The sequence below is a fragment of the Aethalodelphis obliquidens genome, unplaced genomic scaffold (genome assembly GCF_003676395.1).
Source record: "Aethalodelphis obliquidens isolate GAN/ISIS:26980383/991018 unplaced genomic scaffold, ASM367639v1 scaffold7, whole genome shotgun sequence".
In the NCBI taxonomy this organism is placed as follows: domain Eukaryota; kingdom Metazoa; phylum Chordata; class Mammalia; order Artiodactyla; family Delphinidae; genus Aethalodelphis; species Aethalodelphis obliquidens.
In genome coordinates this window covers 10,414,267-10,427,296 of record NW_020837951.1, presented here as the reverse complement: position 1 = coordinate 10,427,296, position 13,030 = coordinate 10,414,267, and the positions used below count along the sequence as shown (strand labels likewise).

At 52.8% G+C, this 13,030-nt stretch overlaps 1 protein-coding gene across 2 annotated transcripts in view; it reads left to right on the top strand.

The window, feature by feature from the left end:
* OLFML2A (olfactomedin like 2A) overlaps window positions 1-9,295 on the top strand; it is a 35,179-nt gene extending 25,884 nt beyond the window's left edge. For both annotated transcript variants that reach the window (XM_027104894.1, XM_027104892.1), the window contains exons 5-8: window positions 154-400; window positions 2,551-2,781; window positions 3,848-4,033; window positions 5,020-9,295. In XM_027104894.1, coding sequence (XP_026960695.1) covers window positions 154-400; window positions 2,551-2,781; window positions 3,848-4,033; window positions 5,020-5,624 — 1,269 coding nt within the window. In that variant the 3' untranslated portion in view covers window positions 5,625-9,295. The remainder of the gene's footprint in view (window positions 1-153; window positions 401-2,550; window positions 2,782-3,847; window positions 4,034-5,019) is intronic.
* The last annotated feature ends 3,735 nt before the right edge of the window (window positions 9,296-13,030 follow it).

Genomic DNA, 13,030 nt, shown 5'->3' with positions numbered 1-13,030 from the left:
TAACTATGGGAGGAAAGCTGTGACTTCATGAGCACCTGGGATGCAGGGCCAGGAGCAACATGGCCATTACCAGCCCCCACATGCTGAGCCTCCTGACGCCCCGCAACATCCCTTCTACCATCCTCCAAATCTGAGACTTCCCTTCTCCCCCAGGACACAGCTGGAGGGAAAGGCAAAGACAACAACAAATATGGCAGCATGCAGAAGAGCTTTGTAGACAAGGGCCTCCCAAAACCTCCTAAGGAGAAGCTGCTGAAAGTGGAGAAGCTGAAGAAGGAGGGCAAGGGCAGACTCCCCCAGACCACAGCCAAGCCCCGGGCCCTGGCCCAGCAGCAGGCTGTGATCCGAGGCATCACCTACTACAAGGCGGGCAAAAAGGAGATGACCGAGGCCATGGCTGGTGAGTCAGAGGAAGATTGGAACCTTGGGGAGTGGGGGCCCCTACAGGGACCCAGGGTCTTCTCTACAGTCAGACTGCCCCAGATCTCAGCTCCATGGGTTACCTGTTGGTGCCCTTTGCTCGTCCTGGGGTTGTTGGGGATGAAATGATCAAATCAACACAAAGGGCCACTCAGTTCCTCTCCAGTAGTTATAGCTGTCTCCACCCTCACTGGCCTTTTCCTTCTTCATTGAAAGATGTGCGGAAGGTTCACTATGTACATGCTGTACCTTCCGGACTTTCTGCCTAACACGGAGCTCACAGTCTAGTGGGAAAAAGCAAACCCATAACCAGGCAGCTGCCTCTGGTGGGCGGGCAAACACAGGGACCAGACCAGCGTTCTGGGAAGTGACCTGGGGCCTTTGAGGCACCTCCCATTTCCAGACTGGCCTTGGAGTGGATGGCCTCTCCAGCACCTCCCACTCTTTTCTCCCCAAAGAAGAGCCCACAGACTCTTGTATCTTTCTTACAGCTCCCTGCCCGATCACAGTGAAGGACAACAAAATAATGAACCGAGAAACAAGAGACAAAATTTCCAAGAGTTCCCAAATTTCTGGGCCATCCCCACTGGTGTGGCTCCTGATTCTTCCCCTGAGCCCCTCCCCAGATGCCTGCTCTCCTCTGATGTCCCTGAGAGGTTTCCCAAGCCTGCTCCCCCTTCCAGGGTCCTGCTGACCACCTCCTCCAGTGAGGTTCTCTGCCCAGCCCATGCCCAAGGGGGCCAGGGGTAGAACTGTGAGGGACCAGTCTCCCAAGAGCCCCCTCAATTCTTGGCCTCTCAGGGCTCAGGGGCCTCTTCTCCCAGCTCCTGGTGCCAGCTGCTGGCTCTGAGTCCTGCCAGGTCAGCCTAGCCACGGCATAGAGCCGCTGACCCCTGGCCAGGGCTCTGCCCAGGAACAGCTGCAGGCATCTGACTCTGCCAGTGAGGGCCGTGGGAACAAGCCCCTGCCCTGGCAGGCTGCCAAGGCTGGGCCCCACTGAGGCCTGCTGACCAGAGGGGGTGCCCGCATTCCCGAGAGACTCTAGGGGCTGCTCCACAGCAGGGCCTGGCTAAACCTCCGTGCAAAGAGGAAGCCCAGCAGGGAGAGAAAAGGAAGAAGTCAGGTGATTGTCTTGGAGTCAAGGGGCCTCAGTGCATCTCTGGGGGCCACACCATCACGGTAACAACAGCACCATTCCTTTGTCTCTGGCATCACAGCCTGCGGAGTCCTTTCACACATGCTGTTGCACTTGATCCAGCAGAGGAAACAAGCTCAGAGAGGTGAAGTGACAGCCTCCAGGTTTCACGGCGAGTTAGTGGGACTGGAACCCAGAGGCTGAGGAGTTTTTGTCCCCTGCACTGTGCCACTGAGTCTTTCCCTACCCAGACCCCATCCATTCCAACCCAGGAAAGCGTGGGTCAGGGAGGACGCAGAGATGGCCCCAAACCAGTCCCACGGAGCTGAAAAAGTCCTATCAGCAAAGCCCGTGCCAGCAGGAGTGGAAGAAGTGGGGGAGGGATGCCAAGAAAGCTGAGAGATGGGAGATAGGAGATGAACGAGGGGGCAGAGACAGAGAACTGGGGTCCAGAGGTGACGGGAAGCTGGCTGCACCTGCCCTGCCCTACCTGAAGTGGCAAATCCTGGGTGAGAGAAACTAGAGGGTGTTTCCAGGGCAGCGGACTAGGAGAAAGTCTGTAAAATGGGAGCAAGGGTGTCTGCCTCCTGGAATTGGATCCAGGAAATGAAGGAATTGGTACAAAGGGACATTGAGGGGGGAAAGGGGTCTCACATCTGGCACCTCGTATTTGCCAGGATCTGTGCAAATGTCTTGTGCACATTTTCCTCTAATCAACACAACAGCTTGACGTGGTGGACCTCATGACTCATTTCACGGAAGGGGAAGCCGAGGCCCACTGAGGCAGGGGACTTGGCCGAGGCCACTCATCTCAGGGGCCTATAGCCAGTCTGCTGACCATGAAGCCTTCCCCACCTCCCACTTTTCAAGGCCTTTCACTCCTTAGGGGCCACCCGCACGTCTCCCCCATGGCCCCAGCGCTGGGACCCAGTGGGCCTGGACCCCGGGCAGCGGCAGTGCTGCTGGGATGTGAGCACAGGGTCTTCTCTCCACAGATAACGCCCTCAAGGGCACTTCCTGGCTGGAGCAGCGGCCGCCCCGGGTGGAGGGCAGGCAGCCTGAGCCCAACTCAGCAGAGCGTGACGAGACTGGGCCCAGGGCCTCTGAGGGAGCGGACTTGGCCCCTGGCACCCCTGCCTCAGATCCCACCCCCACCCCTACCCTGACTCCCATCACCAGTCCCCTGCCCACCACGCCACCTTCACGCCCAGAAGTCCCCAGCCAAGGTGAGTAAGCCTCCCAGGGGTCAGCAAACTACAGCCCGTGGGCCAAACACAGCCTATAGCCTGTTTTTGTACAGCCCTTGAGCTAAGAGTGGTTCTTACATTTTTTAAGGGTTGTTAAAGAATATGGGACAGAAGTATGTGGTCTGGAAAGTCTAAAATGTTTGCTATCTGATCGTTACAGAAAAAGCTTGACAACATTAACAGTGAAACAAGGTAGTGTTTCCAACAAATTCTTCTTAAAACGTCACCTAGAACCCCATCATCAAATCCAGCAACTATTTTCACTTCTGTATTTCCTCTGTCTAGTCTTTGGCCGTTTTTATCTCCATGTTTATAGTTTTGGCTTGTGTCTTTGGTAGAAATCTTCCTCATTAAGTCATCGATGGAGCCCGTCCTTCTGGAGGGCATCTTGGCTATCTGTGATAACAAGACAAAACCATTCCCTACTTTGGTCCACGTGCATTCCACTTCTAGGAATCTCTTTCCTAAAGGATCCATCAGATATGTGAACAAAAGCTGCAGCTTAACTGGTTTCCTTGCAGCCTGTTTCTAACGTCAGAAAACTGAACATAATCTAAAGGCCTAACACTGAGGGGACTGGTTAAATAAATTCAAGGGCGCAGCTGTCTGGCGGCCTGGTGGAACCTTGAGATCACATCATTAAAAGGCCATTTAATGATGTGAGAGATTGCTCAGTGGAAGGAAAAAACAGGATACCTAAAACTGTATATTCAGAATCATGTTTTTTTTAAAGTATGTCTGCATGACTATACATGCAGAGAAAAAAAAGGAAAGGAAGGAAATACAACATGTTTAAAAATTTCTTTGAATAATAGAATTTTGAATGATTTTTATTTTCTCCGTTCTCCTTTTCTGAATGTTCTGTGTTTTCTACAATGATCAGACATTGCTTTGATCACGAAGAAAGAAAAAAGAAATACATAAGGCTGCAAACAAAACCTCAGGAGGGATTTAAGTAAGACCCAGATAACGTTCCCAGGACTGTTGCTCTGGCTCAGCGTCTGTGGGTCTGTGTACCAAATGCTGCACCCCTTGCTCCCCACAGGCAGAGAGCCGAGCTGCGAGGGCACCCTCCGGGCCGTGGACCCCCCTGTGAGACACCACAGCTATGGGCGCCATGAGGGAGCCTGGATGAAGGACCCCGCTGCGAGGGATGACAAGATCTATGTCACCAACTACTACTATGGAAACAGCCTGGTGGAATTCCGCAACCTGGAAAACTTCAAGCAAGGTCAGGGACCCCTGTGATGGGAAAGGGGCAGGTGTGGGTAGCCTAGGGAGGGTCCCCCATGGAGACTTGGCCCTCCTTTGCCTTGTGGTTTCCTGTGGTCCAGACTTCCCCTGCCTGGCCTAGCTCTGAATGGTCAGCCACCACAAGAAGAGGAGTCTGGGGGCACCCCCTATGTGCTGGCCCCAGGCCAGAAGCTGGAATGCAACAGCAAACAAGATGGACATGGTCTTGCCCTCATGAGTGTAATTTACTGTCAAGGGTAACAATGCTTAGAATTTCCACTTGTTGAGTGCTTATTATGTGCTAATCACCAGTGTGTATCAGCTCATGATATCTTTGAGGTGGGGGTTATCACCCTGTTTTACAGATGAGCAGAGCCCCAGGCCTTACAGGACCTTCAGGTCTGGGCAGGGAAGGGCAGAAATTTGGTTATCAGATCTGGAACATGATGAGGGGAAAGGGTCATTTAGACATGAGCTGCCCTCCAGAAATGCACAATCTGATGTGCATGGCAAAGGCTTCAAGAAACAATTTCAATATAGTGCTAGAGGGAGGCCTCGGGGGCTATGGGAACCCAGCCTGGAGATCAGGGAAGACTTTCCAGAGGAGGTGATGCTGAGGCATTCCCCAGGCAGATAGGATGGGAAATGGCAGTCTAGGCAGAGGAAACAGCGTGGGCAAACGCCCTGAAACAAAGCACAGGGGCTGGTAACAGCCTGTATCTAAATCCTGGCTGTGCTGTTCCACAACCAGTGACCTTGAACCCTCTGAGCCTGTTCTCTCCCCGGCAAATGGGATAATAATAGTACCTCCTTCATGGGACTGTCTTGATGGGATCAGATAACTGGCCCAGCTCCAGGCCCATAGCTCACTCAGTATCCTTGCTGGGCCACCCAAGAGCCCTGGTCCCTGGCCTCCCTGGTCCCTGGGGTGGGCTGGGGTTTTTTCGGGAAGCTCTGGTGTGACCTTCCGCCCTCCGCACGCAGGCCGCTGGAGTAACATGTACAAGCTGCCCTACAACTGGATCGGCACAGGCCATGTGGTGTACCAGGGCGCCTTCTACTACAACCGCGCCTTCACCAAGAACATCATCAAGTACGACCTGCGGCAGCGCTTTGTGGCCTCCTGGGCGATGCTGCCCGACGCGGTGTACGAGGACACCACACCCTGGAAGTGGCGCGGCCACTCGGACATTGACTTCGCCGTGGACGAGAGCGGCCTGTGGGTCATCTATCCCGCTGCGGATGACCACCACGAGGCCCAGTCCGAGGTGATCGTGCTGAGCCGCCTGGACCCCGGCGACCTGTCGGTGCACCGTGAGACCACGTGGAAGACGTGGCTGCGGCGAAACTCCTACGGGAACTGCTTCCTGGTGTGCGGCATCCTGTACGCCGTGGACACCTACAACCAGCGGGAGGGCCATGTGGCCTATGCCTTCGACACGCACACGGGCACCGACGCCCGCCCGCAGCTGCCCTTCCTCAATGAGCACGCCTACACCACCCAGATCGACTACAACCCCAAGGAGCGGGTGCTCTACGCCTGGGACAACGGTCACCAGCTCACCTATACCCTCCACTTCGTGGTCTGAGCGAGACCTGGGCTCACGGGAGAGGAGTGGCCGTGGGCATGGGGGGCTCCCCACAGTGACTCCTGCAAGGGACTCCCTCAGCAAATATTTATTTACTGGGCCCAGGCCTGGAGCTAGGTGCTAGGCAGTGGGCACAGCCAGCGTCAAGCTTCCTCAGCACTCAGTGGAGTAATAATCACTTACATTTGCACAGCACTGCCAAGAGCTTCATGTGCACTAACCCACTTAATCCTCCTGACACCCTTGGAGGTAGAGACAGTTAAGCCCATTTAACAGGTGAGGAGACTGAGGCCTCACTTTGGATCCGGCAAGCCCATTTTACAGATGAGACCTGACCATGCTCTACCCTAACCTCTCCCCTACCTCCAACCCTCTCCCCTCTCCCCTCATTTCTCTTGTTCTCTCAAGTCTATCTCCCTTCCCCGGGGCTACTCAAAACCAGAGGCCTTTGGGACCAACACACTAGTGTTGGGTGGAGGCCCAGCTCTGCATGCCACCCCAGGCCCCTGTTCTGACGGAGCTGTTGGTGGCCCTGGGGCTTTGGGCCCTTTGGCTAATGGGCTAATGTCCTTGTTCCATGCCTTTGGCCAGCCCCCCATCCCCACCCCACCCGCTGTCTGACCACATTCCAAACCTCCACAGTCACCCAGCCACTGAGCAGAAACCACACCCCGAGAAAAAATACCAGCCCCCGTTCCAAGACCCCCCGCCCCGTACTCATTTTTATTTTCTCTTATTCTTCATCAGTGCCGTCACTTGTTTCTGCAGCAGCAGCTGAGAAGGCTGCAGGCAGCTGCCTGTCAGCAGCGACTCTACCAGGGTGGGGAACTGGGCCAGGCCCCGAGGCTCCCTTTTCACCCAGAAGTGCTGGCTTTGGCCACATGCCCAGGCTGTGGGACCTCTCCCCAGTCCCTCCCAGAGCCTTTGCGCCTGGGGTCCACCTCATCCTTTCTCTCTGGGCCTTTGAACCCACAACCTATACGCACTCAGGGATACCTCCAGGTCGGCCACGAGCAAGACCCTAGGCCTGAGGCTGGGTGGCACCAGGATGAAACAGGTTTCTTCTTCCTTGTCAGTCCTAACCTGGTTATTTGGTGGGCTGGCCTGGGGGACCGGGGGAGGCTGAGATCTGGGCAACCAGGTCCAGAGGAGGCTTCGGACCTTCTGGGTGCAGGGAGGAGTCAGAGGTGAAAGCTGGGAGGGAAGGAGAAAGGGATCTGTGGATCAGACTTTTCCTGGCTTCAGAGATAATGGTGCCAGGGCTGCCCCGAGCCCAGGACTTGGGGCTGAGGGTGCACAGGTGGGCTCCCCCGAGCCTCAGACCCAGCAGCCCCGGGGACAAGACCTTCAGGCCTGCCCCACATCTGCTTTGAACAGTATTTTTAGAACTGGAAGAAGTTCTCCCGTCTGACTCCCTATATCTACAAAGGAGAAATAGGCCCAGAAAGGTTTAGAGAATGGCTCAGGGCCACACTGGGAACAGGACCCAGCTGATCTCCTTCCAGAAGGGCTTTGTCTTTATCCTTTATTCTCCACGCTCAGAGGCAGCTAGGCAATAGACCACCCAGCACCCAAGTCATCCCAACACCTTTGAGGGGTGTTTACTGCTGATCTCTACACAACCCCAGACCCTGCTGCTTTCATTCTGTCCCCATGCCAGCTTCCAGGTATCTGTTTATATGAACACCCAGCTGCCATGTTGGGAAATTCAGCTGCATACCCAAGAGTGTAAAGAAATGCATTTTGTGCAGGATACATTTCTTTCAGGCATTGTCAGGTGATGTTGTTTTGTTTAAGCCGTAACTCACTCCCGAAGTAAAGGGGAATGATGGCGCCCAGCCAAGCAAGGCCTGACTCATAGTGGCGGACACATCCAGCCTCCCCCGCCCAGCTGAACTCTGAGGGCTCCACTTAGAAACTCTTCAGGGGGCTGCAAGTCCCAGCGTTTCCCTTGGCCCTGGGTGTGGGTTTTAGAAGACTCTGTCTTTCGTGATATCACAGCCCAGCCACGTGAGAAATGTTCAGGCTCCTCTTTCCCCATTAGTCTTAGAAAAGGGAAAGTTGGAATGGACCAATTTTGGAAAAGGACAAGCAAAATGGTTTTCTCGGGGAGAGGATGCTGGCTGCAGCCTCTAAACATTCACTAAGCCCCTTCTGTTTTCAGGCCCTTGTATGTGGGTTATGTTGTAGGTACAATTATTTTCCTCATTTTACAGATAGTCAAACTGGAGCCCAGAGAGGTTAAGTGGAGGCAGGGTCAAGTGGAAAGCCAGGTTTCCAAATCGGTAATATAACCTGAGCATCAACAGTGGGCTAAGCAAGCCATGTGCATATTCTTGCATCTTCACAACAGTGGAAGGGATGTACTCTGAGTGTGTCCATTTTACAGACGAGGAAACTGAGGTAAAGGGGCTTACCCAAGCACAACAGCTTAGCCTGTAGCACAGTCAGGTTTTCAGGGCTGGTCAGCACATGTTCTTTGCCAACTCTGTGTCACTCTAGCAGCAGCTCCAGAAATGGTGGTCGTTGCTTTTAACCAGTGTAGCCAAGCCACGAATTGCATCTACATAGGAGACCCAAGAAGGAGGTTGGGGTCAGTTTATAAAGAGCCTTGAATGCCAAACCAGAGAAAAGAAAATTCCAAGACAACTGGATTTTGTTCTATCAGTGACAGGAGGCAGGGAAGAGTTTTTGTTGTGGGATTTATTACAGTCGGTAACAGGTACTTCAAACAAAGAAGGAGAGGGCTAGCTTTTCCTACCGACCTCAGCTGTGACAGCAAAGGAAGTTGTCTCTGGTGTTTCTGAACAACATGCTACGTGAAGGGGCTTTGGCTGCCACCTTTGAGTCCTCCCAAGAGATTTCTAGACCTTAATATTTAATTTGCTCTGTCTGGGAGGCAGCCCTAAAGGTGAGGCTGGGCGTTTTTCCTGGGAATGACTTGAGGGCTACTGAAAGCCCGTATGTTCTAAAGCACCTTTTCCTCCATGACAGCGCTGGAAACCACTCTGGTGACAGGAGGACACAGCACTGGATGGTTGTCAGGGAGCCCTGGATAGGAGTTAGGGAGTACTAGGTTAGAATCCAGCTATGCTTCTGACATGCTGCACAGAGGGGACAGATGTCAACTCCCTTTTATGGCTGAAGACCTGCAGCTTAGTGAGGACAAAGGGCAGCTGAGGGCCCAAGCAGTACCCTCCTAGAGCTAGAAGTCACCTTTACATACATTATCACTAATCCACCCAGGAACCCCAAGGTTGGCATTACTTTTCCCTATTACAGGGAGTGAACCTCAAGTTCAGAAGCGTTAAGCAACCTGCTCAGGGTCACAAATCTAACAAGTAGTAGAGTCAAGAGTTGAACCAGGTCTGTTTTTACACCAAAGCCCCAAACTAACTGTTGTTAGGAATTTTGTAACCAGTCAGGTTTTCTTCCTTGCTCTGGCTAATGGGAAGCTCAAAGTCAAATTTGAGATTATTTTTAACAATTGTACTGGGTCTCCTACTGGACTCTGGCTTCATTCTGGCTTTCTGCTTTTACCTTTACCCTGATCTCTTTATTTTTATTATATTGTATTTTATCTATTTTTGTAAATTGCCACAATACCTTTTTTTGCAACAAGGTGGAATATACCTAAATAAATACGTGATCAAAAGCTTGATTTAAAAGTCTTGACTAAATGCTATGGTCTGCATCCTTATCATAACACAGACATTTAATAACTTTAAAACAATACTTTGTTATGAGAATCGGCCTTGTTGCTAGAAACTGATCTGGATTATGAACTAGGGCAGAAGAATCCAACTCAGGCTGACAACCAGGCCCCTCCCAGTGAAGAGGAGAAGGAAGCCATTCCCAAAGGTATGCAGACACTACCTTGCAGCCTCGCCTTCAGCTGCAGAGAGAGAACCCCAGGGAGGGAGCCTTGAGCATCACTTAGTCCCATGTTCTCAAACTTCAGTCCTTCATGTACAGACCCTCGTTGTGATCTTTGTCATTTCCCTCTACCATCTTCAGTATAGTTTGCTATTTCTTTTTTCAATCATTTCATTCTTTTTACTAAAATAATTTTATTTCAAAGGGAAGCTTTATAAGCTGTCAGCAAAAACGAAAACAAAAAGTCTTAAAAAAATTTTTTTTAAGTAGGAATATTACAATAGTAAAAAGAAAGCCAGTGACCACAAACACAAGGTGACCGGGATGCGACACAGAACAAGCAGCACTGTCGCATCCCACTGGACACCGTGCCGGTGAGGCCGGCCAAAGCGCTTTGTGTAAAAAGGAAGATTAGCAAATGTTCAAGGGACATAAAGGGCAAACCAGCAGCAAGTGGATATTGTCCTTGATGTAATCAGAGGGATGGGATTGGAAGGGAATAGCTTCTCCCATGTGGCTTAATGGCCCTTCACGTGGTGGCTTAGGTACCTCCAAGGAGTTCTCAAACCACTGATGGGTGACTTGGATTTAGACTAGTTTCCCAAACACACACACACACACACTCATTCAGCCAGGCCTTCCCTCCCCGGCCTCCCCCAGCTACAGGCCAGCCTCGGCAGAGCCCCTGCCTTGCCTGGTAGCTGGGCACTGTCCCTGTGGCCCTGGGCAATGACGAGGGTCCCAATCCCCACAGTACAGACAGGTCAGAAGCACAATGCGACACCTGCCATGGCAGAGGCTGATGGGAACATGTCCCTCTCACAACTCAGACTCCACTAGGGCTGACCCTAGTCCCAAGCAAGCCAAACATGGCTGGGTTTTAGGTAATCTGGACCATGGCCTCCCCTCTCTGACCCCCTCGCCAGCACCAGTCCCATCTGCTCTCCACCCCATCCTCCCCAGCCTTTGCATCAGCTTTGCATCCCTCTGCCTGGTACACTGGTGCCTGCACCTGTGCGTGGTTGCCTCCCTCTGGTCACTCAGGTCTCAGCTTCCCCAGGGAAACTATCCCTCAATGCTGAGTCTAAAGTCATCCCCATCGGGCTTCCCTGATGGCGCAGTGGTTAAGAATCTGCCTGCCAATGCAGGAGACACGGGTTCAAGCCCTGGTCCAGGAAGATCCCACATGCCACGGAGCAACTAAGCCCGTGCACCACAACTACTGAGCCTGCGCTCTAGAGCCCGTGAGCCACAACTACCGAGCCCGCGTGCCACAACTGCTGAAGCCTGCACGCCTAGAGCCCGTGCTCCGCAACGAGAAGCCAGTGCAATGAGAAGCCCGTGTGCCACAACGAAGAGTAGCCCCTGCTCGCTGCAACTAGAGAAAGCCTGTGCACAGCAACGAAGACCCAAAGCAGCCAAAAATAAATAAATAAAATTAATTAAAAAAAAAAACTTAAAAATAAATAAAGTCGTCCCCATCACAAGCCCTCTCGTCTCTTCACTAGCAGGTATTTATTTATTAGTTTTCCTGCTTAGGGCCTGTCTCCTGTCACTGGAATCTGAGCTCCATGAAAGCAGAGCTTGCTCCCTACTTGTTCATCAGCACCCAGGAGACCCCCAACAAATGTCTGCAAATAACCGAGTGATCTGTCTCAGAACCTTGGGCAAGTTCATGAACAGTCTGCTGAGCAAGCCACCCTTGGTTCCGAGGTCATGGCCACTGAATGGGCCACACTTCTTTCATTTTATTTGTGCAGCATATTTGTTGAGGCCATCCCTAAGTCAGGTTCCAGGCAGAAACCTCTAGAATGCAATCTCAGATCACTAAGGCTGGAGAGCAGATGGGATATTTCCAGTGACTCTCTCCATCTTGAAATTCTATGAAAATGAGAAAACCCATCTTTAGGAAAAACTACTCCACCTAAACACTCCATCCTGGGCTGCAGCCAGGGACCTGGGCAGCAAAAAAAGCTGTGGCGTTTCTGTTGTCTGTGGCAGGCACGCAGCTCTGAACCCCAGCTCAGTGCTTGAGGCAGCTCAATGGCCAACAGAGGCCAGAGGCTGTAGAGTTCAGTGAGCTTAGGCTCACCCTTACCAGCCTGGTTGACAGCATGACCTGCCAGAAAGAGCAGTGACAAGGCTTGTGCGGTCTTGTAAGCCCTAAGCGTGATGCCCAATACTGGGTGGGGGTTCAGGAAGCAGTAGCTACTGTTGCCATTGTAACCAGTTAATTCCCTGCTCAGAGGATCTGCCAGCATTGTAACCAGTTAATTCCCTGCTCAGAGGATCTGCCAGCTCTCCTGGCAGGTCTGTGTCATGCACCGCCGGCTATCCAATGTGACTGATGCCTGTGTGCCAGCCTTGCGGGCACCAAGCTGAGCGAGGCTCACCCCTCCCCTTGAGAACCTGCTGGGAGGTGCGGAAGCCAGATGTAGCCGCACGCACGTGGTGTTCTTGGTGCTTTGAGAGCCGAGATCCTGAGGTCTCCGTGCCTTGCCAAGGAGTGTGGGCTGCTCCTGGAAACACAGAGGTGCCAACACCTCCCAACCTGCCTCCCTGTCAGAGTGAAGAGCCTCCTCTGGTCCCCTCTTGGTGTGGTCCTCAAAGGGGACCTCTCTCTGCCCTCTAGATTTTCTCCCTAGGACTTTAAGTCCTAAAATTTCCCCTTGGCAGGTGGGAAACGAAGAAATGTCAATAACTATCTATAGGATAGATATAGATGTCTACAGCGTCCGGGTGTGTGCTCCATGCCAGGCGCAGTGCCGAGCCTTTTTTTTTTTTGTATTTATTTTTGGCTGCATTGGGTCTTCGTTGCTGCACGTGGGCTTTCTCTAGTTGCGGAGAGCGGGGGCTACTCTTGGTTGCTGTGCGTGGGCTTCTCATTGCGGTGGCTTCTCTTGTTTCAGAGCACAGGCTCTAGGCACACAAGCTTCAGTAGTTGTGGCACATGGGCTTCAGCAGTTGTGGCACACAGGCTTCAGTAGTTGTGGCTCGTGGGCTCTAGAGCGCAGGCTCAGTAGTTGTGGCGCATGGGCTTAGTTGCTCCACGGCATGTGGGATCTTCCCAGACCAGGGCTCAAACCCGTGTCCCCTGCCTTGGCAGGCGGGTTCTTAACCACTGCACCACCAGAGAAGCCCAGTGCCGAGTCTTTACAGCATCGTCCCATTGAATCCTCCCACTGACCCCACAAAATAGGTACTGTTGCTGTCCACATTTCACAAATGGGGAAACTGGGGCACCAACTGCTGTCACGTGTTCAAGGTCACAGAGCTGCGGCACCACCCTCTCAAAACACCACACCGGTGGTTCTCAAACCCAGATCCCTTCAGAATCACTTCCAATGCCCAGGTGCCACCCCAGAACAACAGAACATGGCCTCTGGGGGCGAGGACTGAGATCTGGTCTGTTTTTAAAGCTGCCCAGGAGATCGTGCCATGCATTCAGGTTTGAGGGCCCCTGCCCTTCACCCTCCCACTGCTCAGAAGGAGCACCCCAGGTGTGATGGGGTAGATCTGTCAGATGCCAG